This window comes from Saccostrea cucullata, unplaced genomic scaffold (assembly GCF_032062105.1).
Source record: "Saccostrea cucullata isolate Sc308-1 unplaced genomic scaffold, CSIRO_AGI_Scuc_v1 ctg210, whole genome shotgun sequence".
Taxonomy (NCBI): Eukaryota; Metazoa; Mollusca; class Bivalvia; order Ostreida; family Ostreidae; genus Saccostrea; species Saccostrea cuccullata.
In genome coordinates, this window is record NW_026926147.1 from 214175 (window position 1) to 240082 (window position 25908).

A 25908-nucleotide genomic window follows, 5' to 3' on the forward strand; every position below is an offset into this window, starting at 1 on the left:
TACCACTGAATGAAATTTAATGCAGCTTTCACAGAATCTTTATTACACATTGCCATTGTGCACCTCCTATTTTACTTTTTGATTCGACTCACATTTTGGGTATCCAACAGCAAAAATGGACATTGCCATTTTATTCATATGAGAGGCGAGGGTATAAATTTAGTGAGCTCATTGCTCACAGTACCTCTAGTTTTCGTGTTAATTCTTTTAAATATCATTTCTAATGTATCCTAAACGTTAATTTACTTTATATTATTTAGCTGGCCATAGGCCAAATTTTTAAGAATAGATGTGTATTATATAACGAAGAAAAAGGGGATGTACGAGAGGGGTATCAAAAAGTTCGTGGATTAGCGCCATAAAATTAAAACCGCTGTTTGTAAATCAATGAATTTTAAAATATCTTGTGAGCATCATCTTTTCTATCCATAGAATAAACCGCAATGCATAAATTTTATTTGTTGATAAACTAGTAATATTTTTGCAAGTAATGGTAAGTCCAGGCGGTGCAACCTCGAACTCTTTTGATATGAACATTTGACATCAAAAAATCTCGTTAAATCAGGTATGCGTTAGGTCAGTATTGTTTCATTCAATATGAAAATTTATTCAATTTTGGAAGATCTATGAAATTTTATCGTAAATTTTCATGGAGTGTCCAAACAAATAAGGCCTTGAAAATAACGTCAAAAGGGGGTAGGGTTTCTTTTCCAGTATTCTTTGCCCCTGAAAAAAACTAGTATAGACAGAGGAAGTTCTTAAACTGGCTACTGAGAAATAAAATGCATCCAGAGTACGTTTTTTTTTAAATATAAGAATATATTCAGAGAGAAAAGGGATGCACAGTTAATAGTTAATGTCAATGTTAACGCACATGTGTTGTGGATATTGAACTCCAAAAAGCAAAATATGCTGGCAAAATCAAGCGAGGATCATTCCAATGTATAAATCCATTTGCAATAATATATGCATTGAAAGCCACTGTTCATGGCAATTTAAAGCTATATCTATAAACAGGAAGGTTTTAAGACCTTGCAGCACCTGTAATGTCATCAAACTAAGTGTATGAGGTAGAAGATGCAGACACTGAAAAACAGTAACGTTGTCGGACGTCCAGAAACTAAACGCCAGGGGATCATATAATGTCGTTTTTATTTTATAGTAATTTTGCAATTAATGAAAGTATCAAGCTAAAATTTTCATCATATTTTGTTGTTTTATGTTCCTTATTAATTTTGAAAGCAGACTACATTGTACTAATTTAGAGCCTCTGTCCACAAACTTTTTGATCAACCCTCGTAGGATTTTTGTTTCATTTAAAAACACTTTCTTTTTAAAAATGTTTCCCTAAGTATTTTTATGTCAGAATTTGACTCATTATTTGGTCTCACAAGAGCCCACTCTAGCCTAGCAGTCTGCGATTTTGAGTCTTCATTCTAAAATGACTGACAGTGATTTTACCGCTATTCAAAGAAGTTTTCAATAATTTTTTTATCACACACATTGGCCATTGTATACGAGATTCATGATCACTTCAGAACACATTACGCCAGTATTTATAAAGTTAAAAGAAAATTTTACAAACAACTAAAAAATTAAAAATATGTCCATAGGACATGGATATCCCGCTAAATGTATATTACTAGTACTAAATTCAATATTAAAATTTGTATTCGTGTATGAAGTTTGAAGAGGATATCTTGAACAGTTTCTTTAAAATTGAAACTGAAATCTAAAAAAAAAATGGATATGGATGATAAATTCTCAACAATTTATTTATATGTGCATGCTTACTTAAAAAATATCTTCAAAACTAAGCAAACACAAACTAAAGAGAAAAGAGTTCAAAGTCACAGGAAAGTGCAAGGTGAAAAATTTTGATGCCGTTGAATAACTCTCACTAATACTTATCAACATATTATGTTTCATAAAAATATCTTGAACGATTTACTTAATATTGAGCTAAACACTTATTTTATTGCGTGGACCTTGAGGTTATATAGGCAGAGTTAAACCGGATGCTTTGGGCTTCGTGAGGTACCCGTACGCAAGAATGCTTGCCTTTAGGACAATTCGCTCTCATGGTTAGAACTCAACAATTATTGGCAAACCTCGCTTGAAAACTACATCGTATTTAATTAATTAGTAATTAGTTCACTACTGAATTAATTATCCCCTTACATTCCAAAAAATCCCCTGTCAGTCCCTGACATTTTCTTGTCGCTCCCTGACTTTCTTATGATGTATTGCCGTTTATCCTGACTACCCTGTCCACTCCCTGTCGTACACTGATATTGTACATGTCTACCCTATCTACTTTCTGTCATCCCCTGACATTCTCGGACATCACTGTCCACTTCCTGTCGTTCCCTGACATTCTCTGACCACCCTGTCGTCCCCTTTCTTTGTCCCTACGGGACATTTGTCGATCTGTGCTGCATGTACATCTTTCCACAGGAATCGGCAGTTTTATCAATAAAAACCAATGTAAATATAACTTATGAGCTTTGCTAGCGTAGCGAGCGAAGCGACAGGAATGCAACGCGTTTTTTGGCGATTTCTGCTCTGGCGCTTTACTTGGCCAAAATAACAAACGCGTGCGACTCAATTGATGTCAGTTGATGTGTCCCACCAAATTTCTGGTGCAGTCCCCCTCTTAGTCGCCGTCATTGACTCCAAAATCTAACATAAAGAACATTTCGAAAAGAATCAGCTGCCATGAAGGTTTTCATGTGACGTCATGATATATTCAAGATGTGTTCATTGACTTAGGTTAGTTTTACTTCATTTCAAAAACATTTTTTGGTATATTATTGCTTTAAAAATATAATATTCACAAATAATTCAATGATTGAACATTTTTTTGAAATTTTTTAAATGTTTAAATGTAGGGGAATCCAAACTCAGTTCAACATCGAATCGCGACAAATTGAGACACACTTTTGTTACTTTAACTAAATAAAGCGCCAGAGCAGAAATCGCCAAAAAACGCGTTGCATTCCTGTCGCCACGCTAGCGAAGCTCACAAGTTATGTTTACATTAGTTAATTGATAAAACTGTCGACTCCTGTGATTTTTCCAATGATAGACTCTTCCGCATATAAATCAAAAAAAAATCCTAGTTGTTATAGTTTACCGAAAATAGATCATTTTTTTATAACTAAAAAAACTTCAGACCTTTCAGAAATGGAAGTTAACATAATTGCGAGCTATTAAACTACTATCCCTAAAACTACGCAGATCATTGTTTAAAAAATTAAACTTTGAGTTACATGTAACCTGTACCATCTTTTCGAGTAACCAATGAACTTGTCCAAGGACGCATTGAATCCTAAGCGAAAAAGCGTAGAATCTCAGTACAGAAACTAGCTGCAGTAATGAAGCCCTCTCCCATTTTTTTGAGAGAGTATACTGTAATTGTGCAAGTGATTCACTCCCGTACAGATTTCGGCTTAATTTATACGTATTATAAGTAAATGGATATTTATTTAACGTGTCTTACCCGAACTCCAAAAATGTAATTTCTGTCCATTCTGTTACAAGAGTGCATGTTTAAGTTATAATGGCACTATTTGAAGCACAAACAAATTTCAATATGATTTACAAAGTTTTTTAACATGTCTTATTAAACTTATATTACTTAGAAAAATAAAAGTAATTGTTTTTATTATTAAAACTCAAGATATGAAGTCCAGTTTTCCTTACTGTTACCATATTAATGGTAACATGAATGACAGTAACAGGATGGACGTTTCTCATATAAATCACCAGTTAGTTAGTATAACGTACTCTTTTTGCATCATTCAAACCATTTCTTTGTAACTTAGTTAATCTAATTGTTCTAGCAGAATAAATAATTTAAAGAGTACTTGTATAATATGAAGGTAACAGATAGGACGTATTTTAATTATACTCTACCAATAAGACAAACTTATCGACCTTTGAACCCTTTCTTTACTCACTTTCAAATCATGGCGCTCATAAACTTGAGACAACAGAAAATGATGATATAATGTGGATCATGAAAACAGTTCCTAGGAAAGTGAGATAACTTTTATTTTAACATTTTCTTTTTGGTAACAGGAATGACATAAACTTGTAGGACATGTCACTTCCTGAATGTTAAATGCACAATACTAGTATTTAGTGGGCGGCATAAGTAAAACAATCATATTAAATTAATCTGTAAATGAATTCAATTAATATGAGGTGCAAAATTTGTACATATCTTCATAGGGTAATATTTTCCCCATCATTTAACTAACCACGTTATAAAATTTTTGTTGAAGTGACATGGTTTTACTGTTAAATTTTACTCGGAATGCATAGAATATTTTTTATAAAACACCTGGGAGATGATCATAAAATAACTTATAAGCTGTATGACCATGTATATTAACCATCGGGGAAAAATTTCACTCTTAAGAATGTTTTTCCTATTTTTGAAAATGACCCATATATCTTTTTTTTCGCATATGTCAACAGCACATCTAGAATTTATCCGCTATGTTTATTGACCTTGATTGATTTTATTTTGGGATAGCCAATGACAGTAGGGATCTATAAGGAGCGGATTTCTATGGAACTTACCTTATTTTAGGCATAAATATTGCTGTTTACGAATAAATGTCACATGAAATAGTTTTATCTATCGATGTTTAGTGATGCCATAGAACACAATCATTTAGTTACCCCAACATTTGCGTCATGCGAGAACTGTCATGGCTTCTGGGGAGAGTGAATTTTTTAAAGACCACTTGTCAGATGATGAATATGAAATTTTCAATGAGGAGCTCTTACTAGCTACCAAGAGTGTGGACAAACATAACTCTGAGCGAGTTTGGACAAACATAAATTCTGAGGAAATGTTTGCATACATGGACTAAATTCTAAGAGCTAATTATAAACCTTATATATCAGCTCTAGCTCTTGAGGCTCACACATTTTGCCTAGTGAACAAGGCATCCACATGGATAATTAGAAACAAAGAGGATATGGAAGGCTCTATAAAAATTATTTCAGAAACTAGAAAATCCTTTGCCACTAAAAGAGATTTATTCTTAATAAAATTTTTTTAAAGGAGAAATTCAACGACAAAGAGAGGAGAAACAAGAAGAAGAGTTCCGAAAAAAAAAAGCTGAAAAAAGACAAAAAAAAAACAAAAAACAACTAGTGCAGCTTGAAAAACATAGTGATAAAACTATTTTCTATGGTTTAAGGAAATCAGCCCGCGAGTGTAAATTGAGAATAACGGAGTTTAGAGAGCAGAATATTCTTGAACAAAAACTACTCTCATTTTCTAGAAAGAGTCATGACAAAAAAAAAAAAAAAAAAAAAAATCAAGAAACTCATGTCAAATCTATTAAAAGTTCTGAAATCTGTTTAAATTTACCATGAACATCAAATTGCTTCATTCCTTTTACATTAATTGCCTGTGCTTATTTGTTTCTATATAATCTAAACACTATTACAAGAAAAATTCAAGCTTTTGTAATTTTATATAGCTGTCAAGTGCCGGTATATACCATACATTTAAGGCATGTACTTTTTAACATTATAAGCAAGCAGTACAAAGAAATTGTACAAGATTTAAGAATTATGTTCTAAACTCAAATTGCACACACAAAAAAGAATTCAGCTAAAGTGCATTAATATGATAATTTATTTTTAACTACATCCTGATCATTTTCAAAGTTTAAAGTTTGACTCATTTTTGTAAGCATTAACGTTGGTGCAATAAAGTGTCTGTTACACACGAACATATTATTTCAATTTAATTCAATATAACAACTTATAACTAGAAAACCTTCAAAATGATATAAGACATAAATAATATCAATTATAAAATTTGACTTAATTGTGGATGCTACGTGGATGCTACAGAGAGAGAGAGAGAGAGAGAGAGAGAGAGAGAGGCAAATTATATACCTGTACTTACTGTTTTAGAAATATTGTTCTTCAAATATTCCAAATCGTTATGTTTTGATAAAATCAATGTTAAATTTGCATTGATTACCAAGACAAAGGGAATTGCTACATTAGGTTTGATAACTGAAATAAATAAGGATATGTGAAACTTAAACAAATATACAGTAGAAAATATTCATTTTAATAATTTTGTATTACTGTTTCGTACTTTACTTTTTTCAGTCTATATTTTTCTGTTGTATTTTAAGTAATGAATATTTTGTTAATAATTCTACACACAAATAAAACATATGCAATAGATTTCATTTGATGTACAGAAACACACACTTGCTGGAAACTCCGGATAAGTGATTGGTTGTGGAGTTGTCTCTTTATCTGTAAAATAAAACAAAATAAAGGGTAAAATTAATACTTTTTAAATAAGGTTTAAGAAAAATCTAATAAAATCGATAATTGATAAATTTGTTATGAAAAAATACAAAAAAAATATATAACTTAATTACAAACTAATATCGACCTTTCAATGCTGAAGCCATAAGTCAATAGAGATATCTTAAAGATCTATGAAAACAACAATTATTAGAATAATAATTGTATTTATGTATTTAATGCGATAATTTGTTGGGAGGTTTTCTGAAACATTTAGGTTGGTAATTTGTGAAAACTATCAGATCCACGCCTTTCCTGATGGATTAATTTAATAGAATGTGTAAGGTCACGCGGTCAGCTCAGCGAGTCATTCATACTCGCGCGCTCACCATCGCTAACATGAGGCGCGTCTATTTTGAAGAAATTACATCCCCTTATTATTTGTTAAATTGTTCACATTTATACCGTCATTTTAATAAATGACATTATCCATGTACATGAAAGTGTTTTATTTGACTTTTACAAAATTAGCAAAAACAAGCTGCGGTGATCTTGCCTATAAGCATTAGAAGACATAAAATATAATTTCTTTTAGGTGTGGCATTACTTCTTAATTCGGAACTTTGAAATCGCTCTAAACATCGCGCCACTCCGGCGACCCTTTTTTTTCTCTGTCAAAGTTCGAAGAAATATTTATGTTTAAGGGGGCCGACTATAGTTTTATTGTGTGAAAACTACAATAGCGAAACTCTTCATTTTTATACCATATATAACTTACATTAACTTCAGTGTACATGCAAAGTTTGGGGGAAATCTACCGTCCAGGTATTTTTGAGGGACCGTCTCTAAATACAGGTACATTTACTATAGGATTATGTAGGAAAATGCCAAATTTTATCCTTTAAAGCAAATTATACAAATACTACAATAGACATTTTGTTCAAACTATAATATTTGATGAGCAATACTATATTATACAATACTGGGAGTATATATAAAAAAACACAGAATTCTACTTTCTGGTTACCAGAGGGGGCATCTCAAAATGCAAAAAGTTAGCAATTGTTACTCTTTTTATAGAGTTATTACAAAATATGACGTACACAACGGATTCACATGAAAACATCATAAAAATATTGGCGATATTCTCAAATTTCTATGTTTTAAATTTTAAGAGCGTATGTTTATTATTTTTTCTTTAATAATATTTTTATTACCCCTTTCTTTAAGAGCTTCAGATTATCATAACATCAAAAACACACTGCAACGATGTCAACCTACCTATCAATTGCAAAGTCGGTTAAAAAATCAGTTATATCAAATTGTAATTACATTTTTATACCTATAATTTAGTAAATTTGTTTAATTTTAATAATTAAGTGAAAAAAGTTGCATTAAAACAGTAAATACGCTTCATTTTACTATGATGCGCGAAATATAGCGCAATGGAAACTATAGTCGGCCCCTTAAGCTCAATTTAATTGAAAATAATTAAGATTTTAAAATGTTTTTAGAATATAACAATTGCCCGTGTAAAATTATTTTTTTTTAGTGAGTTTCATTTCCATAATTCTTCTTTCAAGGTCAAAATGGTGTTAATACTTCTTTTAAACAAACCGTCTCTTAAACGCTTTATATTTGAAGCGAAAATCAATGCAAGTGTGAGTTGGTTAGTGTTGTAATTTAGACAGTTTTTCTCTTTTGTGACATAACCATTATAGAACGTGATCAGAAACTAAAACTAAAGCGAGTAACATTTGTATCTTTAAGTTTTACCCTTCTTTTTACATACAAGTCATGGACTGGCATTGTTAAATCATGCATTTAACGAAAATAGTTATAATGTAACATTATTTGACATGGTATAATGTAAAAATGACATTAAAAACAAATTCATCGATTTTTTTAATTCAGATATAGCGCCTTGTCAATAAGCCTAACACAAGTGACAATACACACATTATAATTTTCGTTTTCGAAAGAAAGTACAAGCGGGGTGAAGATTTTTGAAAAATAATTAGCTGATTGCAAAATATTTTCTCCTTCAGCTGCGTGACCAAGTACAGTGTATGCGATCCCTGTTTCTGAATAGTGATAAGATTGAAACCAACATTTGAAATAAAACAAACCAGTTCTCTATCAGAGACAATTTAATGACACATTCCTCGAGTTGTAAAGTGTGATTATGATAGATGGAAATATATATATTCATTATCTTCATGTTTACCTCCTGAGATGTCACTGGATGTTGTAGGTGGTTTTGTTGTTGAAGATAAGCCTGTATGTTAAAAAGAAATATACTTAATTACAAACAATATAAGTTTTTAAAGAATAAAAACAAGCTAAAAGTTAGGTAAGAAAGGATGAAGAAAGTAAATTTTTATTTATAAAATTTATATCAATCTTATGCATGTTATAAATTGCTTACTTGCTTTTGATTACATTCGATCATTTTAAAATTTGTTTTAAGACAATCAAAGTTTATCAAGTACTGAAACTGAATCACCCCTACTAATGTTATTGTGATTTAAATTCAAGACATGTGGTTTAGGTTGATCTATTCAAAGGTTATAGGGTAGAACAGGTTTTATAAATAAAATTGGCAGTAAACAGGATATTGCTATAGCCTGTTTCTTTTGAAAACATGTCCTGTAATAAATGTTTCCAGATCTTTCTGAAAGACTTTCATGATTTTCAACAGAAAGGGGGTGGCTAAAGGAGGGGATGTTAAAACAACAATATATCTTATACTTTTCGGCGAAAATAAGAGCTCACTAGTGACCGATTCGCTGGTAAAAAATGTGTTTTATCAACCTTTGTTTGCCTTATGGTCAAGACCTAGTAAATGAAAGATGCCTACAGATTTATCAAATTTGAGAATTAAATTCCTTTAATGACGCTTTTTAACTTTAGCTTGGTCAGATAAGGTGTTTCGGGGCATAATTTGTTGGTAAACAAGATGGAAAACTGTATCTTAAACTGTCATTTTCAATGAAATATTAAGAAAAGCAGTCATGAATATGGGAGTTTTTTCGTATTCGGCAAAGGAAATGTACCCAGATTGCCTACAGTCTCTCAGAAAACGGTAATAAGTATGTTCATGGCCTCTTCTTTAAATCAATATCAAATTTAATATAGGTATCCGGTTTACTTTTCATATGATTTCAAATTGAATGACATGAAAATACCCTATTTTCTACATAATTCTGCTAAAGAAGTAAAGTACGGGAAAAAGAAAGTTGAAATTGATTATGACGTCATAATGGATCTAGCACCAAAAAAATAGTCTCAAGTTATTTACTAGATCTTGACCTTATATGGCTATTGTTATAAATGCGCACAGAGGATCTTACCACGAGCAACTGACCAATCGTTGGAATGAATAGCAACGTTTACGCCAAATACATGTTTACATTTTACTTCGAACACGCGGTTCATGTCAATGGAATACAAAATAATAAAAAAAAAATGTTCTTAAGAACAAAATACAAAGATAAGAAACTATTAAAGATGTTACGGGCGTTTTTAATTTATTGTTTAATGGAAAAAATGTTTAATAAAATGTAGTTCGTGTCTAGTTCAGACCACCAGCGCTTCAAGGGTAAGGAAAACGAGCAGCATCTCTTATACATTTAAATGGACAAAACTTTGTTTACGTTCGTGATCACGTGTTTGGCCAGGGAATCCTTCTGGCAATTGTATTTACCGATAGTACGACAAAGGAATTAATACAGACGCAAATCGCATAGCAGTATGACTTTCAGAAACGTAGACTTCCACCGTTTATTGAACAAATGAATTGTTTGTCATTATGAGCATGCACATAATATATTTTAAAATGCTTTTTTATTTACAATAAGATTTTCCTTTTTTTTCAAGCGTAAAATTCCTGTAGTATTCGTAGTAACCCATAATGCAACACTTATTCAGCTGATTGGTCAGTTAAAATCATGTTGGTGCCTCATTCGCTAATCTGACGCCAAAAAATATAGTCCCGGTTCCCATGCAAAAATATTTTTACAGAAAGAAATTTTAATTCATGACTGCAGAAAATTGTATTATAGAGAATACTTATTTAAGTTTGAATGAATGTAAGAGAGATCGATTGATTGAAGTACATTGCTACAGACATTATCAACTGATTCTAGGGTGGTAAAAACTGAAACGCAACATAACTTTTCTGTTTACCATGTCTCCACGTGCTAGTCACTTCCTAGCCACATTTCCGTGAATAATTTACCCTATCTCGCTGAAGTCTCGCTAGCTCTCGCCAGAGCTACTCTGAACTCATCAGGTCTTATAATTTGCAGAGCATCGAAAAATAAAAGGTTCCGAACACATTAGTAGGGGTGTGAATGTCTACAACAATAACATCTAAATTGGAAGGTATATAAATGACCAATAACTCCATTATTTTGTTCAAAAAGATACTTAATAACTTAATATGATTGCATTAAATAACCATTTTTTTAAAGTTAAGAAATACAAAAGGGATTATCATTAATGATTTTTTATTAGTGAAATATATGAGACGAAAAATATTATGGATCTGACAAGGAATAAAATTTTGTGAAGAACGACAGAACGAAAAACGACAAATGGTGGCTAAATTAGATGTGATGCAATACAGAATCAGAATTTTGTTCTAAAGTTTTGAAACAAATTCAGTCACTTGTAATTAAACTTTAATGTTCAGAACGTTTTTAGATCACCTTTTTCGTCCGTCGTCGTGCGTTGTGCGTCGTGCGTTAACTTTTGAACATTTACAGCTTCTTCTCTGCAACTACTCAACGAACTTTAACCAAATTTTACATAAAGCATTTATAGTGAAGGGGAACAAACATTGTGAATTTCATGGTCCCTGTCCCCCTGGGGCCTGAGGGGTGGGACCAAAACCACTAAAATTAATGCAATCTTTAAAAATCTTCTTTACTCCTGGACATAAAGCAGTCAAACTGTTTGCATGATTGTAATCAGCATTGAGTCCTCTACCAAAATTGTGAAATTCATGGCCCTGGGGTCAGGGGTTCTAGTGCTTGGGCTGGACTAAATAGATTATATAGTGAAAATGCATTATTTCTCTGAAAATCTTCTTCTTTGCTCCAGGGCATTAAATAACTAAATAAGTATATAGTTATGTTTAATAAGACTGCCTCTTCCAAAATTGTGAATTTCATGGCCCCAGGGTCAGGGGTTCTTAGCTGCTAGGGCGGGACTTTATAGATTATATAGTGAAAATGCATTTTTTCTTTGAAAATCTTCTGCTCTGCTCGTCTGCTCGTGGGTATTTAATAAATAAACCAAATACATAGTTATGTTTAATAAAGCTGCCTCTTCCAAAATTGTGAATTTCATGGCCCCGGGGTCAGGGGTTCTGGTGTTAGGGCGGGGCTCTATTAATTATATAGTGGAAATGCATGAATTCTTCGAAAACTTTTTCCTTTGCTCCTGGGTATTATGCCAATGTTCTAAGTACGTTTTAATGATGATGAAAGGTGCATCTTCCAAAATGGTTAATTTCAGGTCCCCTGGGTCAGGGTACGGGGGGTGGGGGTTGGGTTTGCATAGTCTGAAAATAAATGAATGCTTTGAAATCTGCTTTTTGGTATTAATCAGCCATTTATGATGAAATAAAATTGATAATGAAATTTCCTAAATTTTGAAATATGTGCTCGCAGGGTCAGAGGTTCCTGTGGGGTTGAGTGCACAACTGGTTATAAAGTGGAAATGCATTTTCTCTTTGTTACTCTGATCTACCTCTGGGTATAAAGTAACCGAAGTAAGCAAGTAAAGTGTATAGTTTTGATAAGCAATAGTGCCTCTTTCAAAATTTTGAATTTCATGGCCTTTGATTTAAACGCGGACCAATTCAATTGTTGGAAAGTTGTTACATGATACTCAGGTGACCTATAAGGCCCGTGGGCCTCTTGTTTATTTCTTATATTTGTAAACGGACTTCTATTCTTAAAGCTGACATGAATTCTTAAAAACGCAACATTTTCATCTATGTACGACTTGTTTCATAACAACTATAGCCGTATTCCTCCATATTTCTTTCAGATACCTTGTCTTATTGTAACGGTATATACCCCAATGCGCTCGTTACACTTGAATGATTTTTTGGCTTGGGTATCGACCTGTGCACATCTCCGATGGTAAAGCATATGAGAACATATGAGGTGATGAAGACATTTCAAAACCACAATAAACAACATAATAATCATATTTTTGAATGATTATTGATTTGAATCAACAGTAAAAAAGAAAAAAATGCAAGTTTGGAAGAGAAATTTAGCTGAACGTGTACGTATTTTTACAGTGCGCCAATTTATGCAGAATAAACTTGAAATAAAAAGCAGTGAAATCCGCAAACACATTTTGAAATTTTGAAATTATTATCATTTGAATGGAACAAAACAACCAACGTCTTTGATTTGCAGGTCCTATGCAATTGATGCATATCGAGAAATCGCCTCGAACGCTGTAAACGTACCCATACCTGATAATAAGGTTACTGCATCGGTTCGAAGATGTGCACAAGTCAAGTAATATACACCCTGAATTCCATTTATTGAAATATGCATCACAAAAATGAAATAAACTCCATAAAAGCTCAATAGTAAACACACTGTCACTACTCCCTTCAGAGTCCGTGCTGATCAGATTTTGGTCAGAAAATATCACAAGTGGAAAGAGAAGTTATTTGGTATTTTGGTATTTGTGTGGCTGAAAGGGGGGGGGGGTATTATAATTGCTGTTCATAAGGTATAACTGTAAATTGTCTATCTACGTGTAGCTCTAATATACATGTACATTCTATACAAAGTCATGTATATAGTCTGCACAGTTGGTTTGCGGCGCAAAATTCATTTGTCAATTATAACTGATTATTTTAGTACTAATCTCAAATCTAAACCAAGTAATTTGATGTACAGTAATTATTTACTTCAAATCTTATAAGCAATTAATCAGAATACAAATTTTTATGTGTACATCTATACGTTCTTTAACACAAACGCGGAGAAAAGCCATCCCCTCTTCAGATTGACATTTAGGAATTTGAATTTTTGAGGGGGGGGGGAGGGGGGTGGGGGGCATGCAAAAATAATTGACATAACCGTTATTTAAATATTCTTGGAAGACAGAATTTCTGCAGAATTCAATTTTGAGATTTTTTACAAATGTGTCACTCCGACCACAAAGTATGTGCATTTTGAGGAACGTAACTGTTTTATAATTATGTTGTTACAGGAAGTATTTCGAGATTTCAGTATCCCTGCCTGACAGTCTAGCTATTTTTTTAAAATATACATATTTCTTTGGGAGTATTTGCGAGATAATTTTAAAAGCTAGGGTAGGGATACTTGAAACCTGGTTGAATACGGATAATTTTTACTCTCTCTCTCTCTCTCTCTCTCTCTCTCTCTCTCTCTCTCTCTCTCTCTCTCTCTCTCTCTCTCTCTCTCTCTCTCTCTCTCTCTCTCTCTCTCTCTCTCTCTCTCTCTCTCTCTCTCTCTCTCTCTCTCTCTCTCTCTCTCTCTCTCTCTCTCTCTCTCTCTCTCTCTCTCTCTCTCTCTCTCTCTCTCTCTCTCTCTCTCTCTCTCTCTCTCTCTCTCTCTCTCTCTCTCTCTCTCTCTCTCTCTCTCTCTCTCTCTCTCTCTCTCTCTCTCTCTCTCTCTCTCTCTCTCTCTCTCTCTCTCTCTCTCTCTCTCTCTCTCTCTCTCTCTCTCTCTCTCTCTCTCTGTAACCACCCGTTAGGGCAATAATAGGTATAAAATCCCACGCACTTTATTCTGTACCATTTATTAAGCCTTAGGACAGATCAAGGATTTTTTTCAGGCGGGATGTCGAAACTTCATAAATTGAATAATAATTTTACTTTGGACAAGAAATTGTCCTAAACGCCCAATATGAAAGAGAAACTAGAGGTATTTTGAGCAATGAGCTCATTAAATGATGCCCCGCCTCCTATATGGTTATAATGACAAAGTACTTATTTTGCTGTTGTCGGTAAACCCAAAATATGTGTCGGATCAAAAAGTAAAATAGGAGGTACACAATGGTAATATGTAATAAACAGACATCTACGGACGGACGGACGTACAGACGGGCGGACATAACGATTACTATATACCCTCGCGCTTTTCAAGCGGGGGGTATAATAAACGTGAAATATATACATCACAGGAATGAGTACATTGAGAATTTTCTCAAGTACCTTCTGAAACGTGTCGAACCTGGACCTGGACAACAGACAAGAGAATTTTTAAAAAGCTAATTTTAGGTAGAATGTGGAATTCTCACGGGGAGTTTGCTCTCTCTTCCTATATGCTTTGGCTAATAATCATTAATTATTTATGTCAAGAAATTTAATTCACATTAAAGTAATATGAGCTGCATGTTTGACATCGGAAAAAAATATTTCAAATTTGTTAGTAACTATTTCAATAACAGGAAAATAAAACGTTAAAAAACTTCTGTTGTTCATATTTGCGATGGAAGAATTTTTTATAAGCTTTGATTGAAGCAAAATTGAATTACTGTCGTCCTGTACAATAATGATTTCTTATATAATACTGTACATTTGGTTGTACAGAAATATTTTTTCTGAAACATTTTTAAATTTTATTTTGGTCTATTTGATCGGGTTTAGAATACATACAGACTAATCATAATAACACATTTTACCAGTAAAATGAAATTCTCAAAAATTCAGCTCATACCGCTTTAAATTCTATTTTCATTTTCATTGTACCACAGAATCAAACTCGTTTATTATACCCCACGCAAGGTAAAATGTTTTTGACCCGTCCGTCAGTCAGTCAGTCCTGTTTTTTTTTTTTGTCAGCGCAACAACTCCTCATAAACCAATGCATAGAATTTTGTTAAACTTTGCAGATATTTATAGGAGACAATGTGTAGATTTGCACATCACCCATCTGTACATCACCAGGAAATTCCGAATTCTTTAATTTTTTCGGGAATTTCCGCACTTTTACATTTAGATTTTGGCCATATCTTGAATATAGAGATGAGCAGTTTGTCAGCGCAACTCTTCATAAACCGCTGCACACAATTTCATCAAACTTTGCAGATATTTAGGACACAATGTGTATAGATGTCCATATAACAAGGAAATTACGATTCCTTTATTTTTTCTGACTTTCAGCACTTCGACTTTTTGGGGAGCGTGGGGTATATGAACTTGCTCACTTTTTCTTTCATTGTGCATAAAATTATAAATAACTTTAAATCAAATTATATTAACATTAAATCAAATTATATTAGGTCTAATAAAGCCAATGCACAGTATTTGATAACATTTGATCATAAAGAAATCCGATCTGTTTCAGACGTTTTTCTTAAATTATTTTTATGAGAGTGTTATGCATGTTTTATCCCCCCCCTCCTATCACAGGAAAATATCTCAAAAAAGGTGAATAATTCTTTATAATGCATGCTTTAATATAAATTTGAAGAAATTAAACCATGTTTCATAAATTTCATTCACAACATTTACAAACAAGAGTAATGTTTATTTTTGAAAAAAAATATTTGCATTTTTTTTCAATCAACCCCACGGAGCTTTCAACCTTTGATATTTTCCCTGACCAAATAAAATGATCGGCATGGGCCACGTGTGTCCAAGCATCTTTTACTGTTGAGTTAGCAATGGATTACATTACTTCTGAGATGCATTTTTCAATAAAACTAAAATAGGATAATTCTTTCGACATGTGCACATCCCTGTAACGATAGCAGTATTCAGGTGAATGTTTTTATCACTGCGTTTGACGCGTTTTCTCGACCTGCATGGATTTTTGCTGTACATGAATGCATTCCGTGTTAATGTATTTTCTATATTGCAGCAAATGCATTCAAAATTATTTAATTCTCGGTATAGTTCTAGTTTTTGTTGAATTTTTACTTTTCAAACATGTATTTGGTCAGTTTACGGACTTCTAAAAACTATGCTATCGGAGATGTGTACATATCGACAGCCAGGCTAGAAAATCACTCAAGTAAAACAATTGTAGAAGACTTTATATAGCAGGTACAGGTGACCAAAAATTTTCAATTAAATATGGCGGAATCGATGAAATATGGCGAACAAAGGCGTGCAGGAATGTAGTAAGTCGTACAAAGATGTAAAATGATGCCTTTTTAAGAGTTCATGTCAGCTTAAAAAAAAAACTTAAGAGATAGTAATATAGTGCATAAAATTGAAAGATAAGTGTTTTATTGCTCTTGTCTTTGAATGATTTATCATTTAAAAATATAACACTTATACTTATGAATGTTAACGACTTTTAGAACTTATAAGAGTTAATCAGGAATAATCAATGTTCCTTATTGATTTGGTCATGTAGTACATGTACGTATGTGATTTGTTTTTAGGAAATAAGGAGAGAATATTGAAATCAAATAATTGAAAGGGTTAATAATTACGAAGTCACCTTTTCATGAAAATGTGTTCTCCTAAAAATCAAGAGTGCGCGTATTGCCAAAAAATATTTCATATCATGTCAACGTTCGAAGTATAAACATTTAGCTAAATACGTATGTAAATACTTGTCTAAGCGAGCTATATAGTCAAAACCAGTCGTTAGGTTTTTCTGAAAACTAATAGAAAATAATATAATTTCAAAAGTTTCACTAATTTTTTGGAAATATTTTTGTTAGTAACAGATGGTGGAACTGAGTTGGGAGATGACTATGCATGCCACAGAAGTTTAAGTTTACAGGAAATGTGTATTAAACAAGCAAACTAAAACAAGTAAATTTTCTTTGGGATTCATCTTATAAAATCTTTTTATCGTTCAACAGGAAAAAAATAAAATGTTATGCAGTGTTTTTATGACATGTTTTATCCCTCCTCTTCTTTTTATTACAAACATTTTTGTAATAAAGTTATCACACTAAAGAAATAGACTATGGAGTATTCAAATGGTATTTTAAGGAATTGATTGATTGTATATTGTTTAACGTTCCATTCCAGAGTTTTCATCCATAAAGAGACGTCACCGTATGCCGGTGAAGTGCTTTAAATTTAGATCTGTACTTAAATTTAGACCTACAGAGTGTATACTCGGCACTCGGGACCATTCAGTAGTGAGGGTTCTTTATCATACCAACGCTTACAGTGACACAGGACCTACGTTTTAAGATCATATCCGAAAGACCCGTGACTTAAACTTCTAATGCCGAGCGCCGCATGGCGAAGGAACAGTCACTAACTATTTTAACGCCTTACATGTAGGTCTGACGTGGCGCCGTGAATGAGAGTCGAACACGGGCCTCCCTACATCAAAGCGAACGCTTTACCACTAGGCTACTGTGACAAAGAGATTTTTTCAATATTGATAGGATTGAAACCTACATTTGAGAAATAAAACAAACCAGGTCTCTATCAAAACAATTTAATGACACATTCCTTAGAGTTGTAAAGTGTGATTTTTAGCAGACCTATTTTTGTATTCATATGAAGCAGAATTTGTGCAAAATCTTATGCGTGAAAAGAAGAAAACACATGCTGTGGCCTTCAACTCGACATTTAGATATATCGACGACGTATTGTCAATTAACAATTGTAATTTACATTCCTATGTCGATACGATATATCCTGAGGAGCTTGAGATAAAAGATATCACGGAGTCTGACACATCAGTTTCATACTTGGATATTTTACTTGAAAAAACATTAATGGAATTCCAACAACCAAGCTCTGTGATAAACGTGCCGACTTTTAACTTTTCTATCGTCAACTTCCCTTTCTTATGCAGCAATATACCTATATCACCTGCATATAGAGTTTATATATCTCATTTAGAAATAGTACCGTGTATTATTTTTGTCTAAACCATCCAATTGCTGCATAGCATGCGACAGTCTACACGGCCGGTATCGAATGATTACACTGAACAGGCCTTTTATATAGTGGTCCTCAGATATAGTGAGAGTCCGACCAAAAATGACAGACACATTCTTTTGCATCGTGTTCAGCTTTAAGACATTGTGAAATAACTAGATAGAAAAAGTTAAGAAACTTCGGAACCTCGGAAGCATAGGGACGAAACTTTCATTAATTATTAAGTTCTCTGATCCTCTGTAATTTAAAATTTTCAAAATGTTTCTCGGAATTTATAAGTATCCACACCTGATTTAAACCACATTTCATTACATTGTTGTTCAATACTCCTGTATTTTCTCATTCGCATTTGCCAGTATTTTAGTGAGGAGATGAGGTTAGGTAGAATTTTCCAAAATCTGCAGTGTATCTTTTTGATAAACGCAGAGAGTACATTCATGAAGAGCAATACAAAAAAAAAAATAATCACAGTAATTTAGATATCTCTGAATATTGTTCATCACAAATTCATTTGATTGCTGTGATTGAAATAACGACATTTCCAAATTATCATCTGCAGAAATCATCGCTATCAATGCAGGACGTAGATAAATATTTTCAACATTTTTGGACGATTTCAAATGAATTGATATAGATAATTATGATTAAATGATAATGCTCCTTATTTACTGTGCAACCCAGCATTATTAAGGTAAAAATATCATTAACAAAAAAATGAATTTTAAGATAATTCGATCTCTTTCTTGTCGATGAAGATGGATATTAAATAACCACTTTTCCACTGGCTGTGAGTGGGATAGTTTTTTTATCAAACTCACGACAGGGAACTATTCCACGAGGGCTTGCCCGAGGAGAATAGTACCTGTCAAGGATTTGATGAAAGAGCTATCCCACTCACAAACAGTGGATAAGCGTTTTATTATACACTTTACTGATATATGATATAATATTTTGAGGTTTGAATTTTTTTTAGTAAGATAATACTGCAAGAATAATCTAAAAACATGATGACGTCACATTGCTACTGAAGTCATGATTACATCATCAGTCAATAGATTTATCGCTGGAAATCAAAATTGGCGACAAAAATTGAATGAAATGTTCCGAAGGTGGATAGCAAAAACCATACCCCGGGGTATAGTTTGCTATGCGTATATGCGTAGACTATAATAAATAGTTATTTTACCTTCTAAACTTTATATAGGAAACATTTTAAGAGAAGTATAATAGGCGAATCTATTTGCTATCGTTTTCTTATTTTGAAGAAGAATATAACAGACTCTTTTCTGTCCTGTTTGATGACGCACTCTCAGAATAACTTTCTGGTAGTAAAATACTTTCTACTTTCTTAATTTCTTTATCTAAATATTGTTTTCATTTACTGAGTAGCTGAAGATTACATTGTACATGCACCTTGTACAAAACGTCACGCAAATTGTGTTTGTATTTGATTCCCATAAATTGATTTAAAAAAAGAAAATGATACAGTTTGATATTTTGAAACCAGATGAATGTCTTTGTGCTCAGTCTTTTAAGAGTTACAAGTGATCAAAGCAGCTCGAACTAAATTTAGAATAACATTTATATGATAAATAATCATTCTTTTTATTTTAACATGTGGTATTTTCTATTCATCATGACTTTTCAGACTATTTCACTAGGGTAGGGTGGTGTAATTTCGACCGATTATTTTTTTTACTTCAGATTTGTTAAATTATGTTACTGTTACTTTATGCTACAACTTTTACTGGATCCTTTTTCCTTCGAAATACCTTTTATCTTTCAGATTACATTGATTTTATATGTATTATTGGTCACAAAATGAAATAAATGCGTTCGATTTACAAGATATGTATGTTGAGTATTTTCGAGCGATGAGCCAATATAAATGAAATAATTGGCGTCAGCTCTATTATATAGTAAAAAGAATATGAATTAAAATTTTTCTACTGTGCAGCATAAAAGAATAAGTAAAATACTGACAAAAAAATGGCAATTTTCAAAATGTACCTAATTCGAAGACATCGAGTGCACCAGGTGTCTATGACGCCGATTTGGCAATTAATTAAGGCATGCTTTACAAATGTACATGTACAGGCATCTCAACCGCATGTAAACAAAACAAATGATTTTTCACTATTATAAAACTAGTTTCTACCGAGTATTAATGTAAATAATACTTATCCAACTTATTTTTTTTTTTACATACGGTCATGGTTTCTTTCTGGTAACAGATAGTTTTCCGTCATTTTTCATTGGTCGAAGTTACCCACTGACGCCTTATTCATTTAGGGATAACTGGTCGGTTTCTGTTCAGCTGATTTGTAATTATGTTCCCCAAACGAAGTTGGGGAACATATTGTTTTTACTCTGTTTCTTATTATTATTATTATTATTATTATTATTATTATTTTTCTTCTTCCTGGGAAAATTTTGTCCACGAGTAATCTTGTAAACTACACATTGGACTAAGGTAAAATGTTTTTAGGGTCAGTAGACATGTTATGTAGATTTGCCAAACGAAGGTCATTTTGCGCGCACGTGCTTGCAAGAGCGCGCACGTGCAACACGTGAAATGACCAATATAATGTATATTGCCGTAACTTTTCTATTTTTTGATGAAATGTTTTGAAACTCATAATGTAAGGATATAGTAGTAGTATAGACAAGATGGCATGGTCAAAATAGCAAGATCTCACGCGCATGCACGTGCGCTTAGCTCTGATTGGCTGAAACAAAAGTCTCAATATCTTTCTTGTTTCTTGTCATAATCATTTGAAATTTTGAACATAGTCCTACATCATAAAGATCTACAGCATGATATATAAAAATTTTCATGAAAGCTTGCGCATGCGCGCGTGCTGCAATCTGATTGGCTGAAACATTAAATGGCTATATCTCCGTTGTTTTTGGATGAAATGCTTTGAAATTTAAAACATAGTCATGCATTAGGATATCCTACAATATGTTATAGAAAAAAATTATGAAGTCACGCGCATGCACGTTTGCTGCAATCTGATTGGCTGAAACTTTAAATGGCTATATCTCCTTTGTTTTTAGACGAAATGTTTGGAATTTTGAAATATAGTCATTCATTAAGATAACCTTTAATATGATAAAGATAAAAATTCATGAAATCACGTGCATGCATGTGTGCTGCAATCTGATTGGCTGAAACTTCAAATGGCTATAACTCCCTTGTTTTTCAACCAAACAGGATGGGATTTAGAACATAGATAAATATAAGGGACTCCTACAAGAAGGTGTAGTCATCATGCACATGCATGCACGTGAAATGAGTTAAATTAAAAATACACTCGAGTGAGTGCAATTTTTAATACTTTTGGATTGAATGCTTTGATATTAAGTATATAAAAATAAATAGATAGTGTAGACAAGATAATATGGTCGTTACGCACATGAACACGCGTGCAATGCTTAAATTTAAATATATTTTGTATTCTTCTGGGAAGACCTTGATTAAGTCTAAATTCCATAAAGTATTTCTTATTTAATAGAGATTACAGGGAATATGGCACCAAAAGGGAGTTGGGGAGCGTTTGGGGAACATCTGTAACGGTTCCCGTTACAATTAGCACTAGTTTTATTTGTAAAAACTAAATACTATGAACTAAAAGGGTATGAATTTCATTTTCAAAATCATTTTCATAAATGTCATGCCAGGGATATCTATTGATTGCTTTTCCATACAAGATTTTTCTGAGGGGATTATTCGCGGCACGTAGATCTGGTGGCTAGAAATACACTCGTTTGTAATTTTTCGGGTAATTAAGCCCTTTCTTGGATGCAATTTTCCAATAACGATCTTAATAACGCTTGTGGAAATAAAATTATTATCGATACAATATATCAAAAATACGTTATCTTGTTGCATAGTATAAATGTTTATACGCAATTATACGCCATAAACGAAAATTTTTTAAGGTACTTATGAACGGTCAAAATTAACCAGGTGGTCGAAATTACACCACCCTGCATCATTCTGACAATTGGGAATTACAGGAGAATTTCCTTTTTTTTTGCTTGAAGGGTGGTAAAACATGAACACAAGTAATGTTTGAAGGACTATTTCAGACAAACAAAATCAAGGGCAAAATTACTCCATCTGATTTCTAAATAGAATTTTTCTTTATTGAAATCAAGCAATATTATTTTCAAAACAGTAGATAAAAATGACTTTCCTTCGAATAATATTATCCATTTTGATACATGTATAATGATAACTATATCACTTATTACCTCCGTTAACTGTACTTGCATTCTGGTTTTGATTCTCTGTTCCTGGTTGTGATACTGGAGGTGAAAGTGTATCTGCATAATAAAATTACCAAATATCAATGCAATGCTAACAATCTTTGTGAAAACACTTTGTGCTCATTACTTCGACACGCTTACACACAACATAACTAACCGACGATGCATACTTTGTTATCATTTTAGTATGTTGAAGAATATTACTGATCACAATAGATATGCTTCCTGTAGGATAAAGACACCCTTAAAATATTTTACTGGTAGTGAAATACTTTCTTCTTCCTTTAAGTTCTGACCCAATAATTGATTTAGTAAATTGTTTAAAACTTTTTATTGAATAGTGAATTTCTATGTCAATGTTAGTATTTAGACAAAAAATATTGCAATGTTTAATACCAAGACTAAAACAACGAATAATGTACTTTTTTATTACCTCCTGATGATATGGTCGTTGTCTCAAGCGATGATTTTGGTAAACCTGAAGTTTGAGAGTGGACGCCTGAATTATTTGAAATATCAATTAACGAACAATTATGATGTTTGCAAATGCAAAAGATGTTATCATTTTAAGATAAAATGGATATAGAGAGGAATTGAAATAGAAGTATTTGTAAAAAAACAAAAACATTTCCATTTCAATCTCATTCATAAACTTTTCTCATTTTCTTTTACTTTATTGAATAATGAAGTTCAGTTGGAACTATTGAGGATAAATTTGATATGGTTTGTATTTTCCTTTTCACAATGTTTACTCAGTTATCAATACGATATGCATTGACAATAATAAATTGGTTTCCTTGAGAAAAAAAATCATTTTTTTTAAATACAGAAACGCAAGTTTGTTTTTAGTCTTTAACAAAATCAATTGATCAAAATGACTCAAAATAAATTAAGAACAACATCTAAATCCACAGTTTGTACATACATCAGACGATTAATATTGCCAAAATAAAGTCAAAGGGATTAATAGTACATGCATCTTACGTCTGAACTTCCTTATTTTTCTTATCTTTTCTGTATCCCTCTCTCTCTCTCTCTCTCTCAGGAATATGAAAACATATTTTAACGGGTGATGTTTTCTAATCATCATGGCTTTTTCACACTATTTCGCTATAACATTATCCATAAAATGACAAATATATCACTTATTACCTGCTGTTATTGAACTTGTTTTCTGGTTTTTATTCTCTGTTGTTGCTTGTGATACTGAAGGTGAAGGTGAAGCTACATAATAAAAAACCAAATATCAATGCTTAAATCTTGCGATCATTCCTCCAACACAAACACTATATAATCAACCGACAACCTATACTTTGTTATAATTGTTTAGCATTTGAAAAATACTTTTAATTAGAATATATACTGGACAAAAAAAAGTTAAGGGTCATTAAATTAAATATGTTTTACAAAAACTGTATCATAGAAAACAGAATGCAGTTTTAATTTTAGCATCATGTTTTGTATCTATAAAGTGAAAATTAAACATTTGATGTGATAAATGTGTTTGAATACACGCTACGAATTGTTCATTACGTTCACTTTAGAATTCGGCATGTTGGGGGTAGACCTGAAAATGAGATTTTTTTCAGAAGAGTCAAATTACGTCACTAAAATGATTGCCAGTGTTTTGTATGGCCTCCTCGCGAGGCCCTGCAGCGCAGACCCATGCTGCCCATCAGCCGTCCAAGCTTGAGGGATCTGTTGCCGTTCCCCCACAATGCTGTCTGAAGCTCCCGTTGAATTTGGGGAAGTGTAAGACGAACTGAAATACGTTGCTAAAGAATGTTCCAGGCATGTTCAATTAACTTCAGGTCTAGAAAACGACTTTGTGGGTCCATACGCTAGGTTGTTTCACTTTCCATGTACTCGTTTACGATTCGGACTCTATGAGGTCGAGCATTATCGTCCATTAAGATGAAATCCTCCCCCAGAGTATATGCAGTACGTCTAACAATAGGATGAAGAATATCATTCCGGTATTTTAAACTGTCAGGTTGCCTTCAACAATGTGCAGATCATTTTGCAGTCAATACTTATGCCTGCCCAAATCAACATCAAACCTCCATTTACTCTGCATTGCTCAGAAATGACACATTCAGCATATATTTTCCTATTTGCAATCCAAACAAGTCTTCTGTCATCATGGAAGTCAAAACAAAACCGTGACTCGTCGAGAAGAGAACAGAACACCAATGACGTTATTGCCAAATTTTTTTTGTCCTGTTGCGCACTGTAGTCGATTTCTGCGACACTCTTAATTTTAATATAGGACCTACGGTTAGTCGGCAAGCCTTGAAATTTGTTTCCTGAAGTCTCTGTCCGTTGCTCTCCGATACCCAGCCAGTATTAAGCTTAAGAGTACCTTGGAAGCGGTGTTCTCTGCAAAATTGGCCAAATAACGATCTTCACGGACTGCCGTACACCTTGGACGTCCCGATTCTAGCCTTTTTTGACGATTTTCTGCCTGTAAATATCGGTTCCATAATCGTTAATTCCGCTTTGGGAAAGATAAAGCCTTTCTGCAACGGGACGTTGCGTTTTGCCAGCTTCCAGCATCCCTGCTACCATGGAGTGTTCGTCCACACTCATATGCTTCCTCATAGCGTTTTATCACCAATTCTGGCCAGATATACTGAAATTTTTCTCATGTTCACTAAAGAAAACCCTCTTTGATACTTCTATGTTTCCATTGTTCCACTTGCTTTTTTAACTTTCTTGACCAATATGTCTCAAAACTCATTAAACACGGGTGACTTAAGTATCGAATCCTGTTAATGACATGTTTTTAAAACTTCTTAAGCCTTGTTGTCACATAAATTCATGGGTATGAAAATATTATTCTTGTGTAAAAATATGATCCCTAACTTATTTTGCCCAGAATATTTCTTTCATATATGATGAAGACACTCTTAGAGTAATTTACTGATAATAAAATCTTTCTTCGTCCTAAAACACTCCCAATCCAAATAATTGTTTTCAGTATATTTTAGTAATTTGTTAAAATCTTTTTCATAATGAGTTAATCTTATGCAGTTTCCTATTTAAAAAGGAATTATTGTAGTGTTTAATACCAAGACTACTGTCCTGTTCACACTGAGAATTTAATTCGCAGTAAATTAATTCGAAGACAACTAATACAAATTAAAATAATGCGAATTGAATTGCGTTCACACGACAGTTACATGTAAAGCGAAGTAAACTAATGCGAATTAAAATTTTATCTCTCAAAAAGGCTAATCAGTAAGGTGTAGCGGAAAAGCACTCAATGGCTTTCCCACTTCTGACACCAAGAAAAATGTAGCGGAATAGCGCTCAATGGCTATCCCACTTCTGACACCAAAAAAAAAAAATGCAGAGGAATTGTGGTTCTAGAAGAAGGGGTAATAACTCCCCATAGACACCAGTAAACAACTCTAACGTATAATTAATTAAAGTTTTATAATTTATTGAGTCTGCAAAATCAGCAT

The 25908-nt window shown here is 32.9% G+C and overlaps 1 protein-coding gene across 1 annotated transcript in view; it reads right to left on the minus strand.

Annotated features, from left to right (window-relative positions):
- Positions 1-25042, minus strand: part of LOC134270930 (uncharacterized) — a 36805-nt gene extending 11763 nt beyond the window's left edge. The window contains exons 1-9 of the mRNA XM_062753191.1: positions 24906-25042; positions 24297-24439; positions 24105-24203; positions 23594-23665; positions 22875-22919; positions 22427-22498; positions 8525-8575; positions 6256-6303; positions 5939-6051 (exon numbers count right to left, since the gene is read on the minus strand). Of these exons, the coding sequence (XP_062609175.1) occupies positions 5939-6051; positions 6256-6303; positions 8525-8575; positions 22427-22498; positions 22875-22919; positions 23594-23665; positions 24105-24203; positions 24297-24439; positions 24906-25042 (780 nt within the window). The remainder of the gene's footprint in view (positions 1-5938; positions 6052-6255; positions 6304-8524; positions 8576-22426; positions 22499-22874; positions 22920-23593; positions 23666-24104; positions 24204-24296; positions 24440-24905) is intronic.
- Positions 25043-25908: the final 866 nt, after the last annotated feature.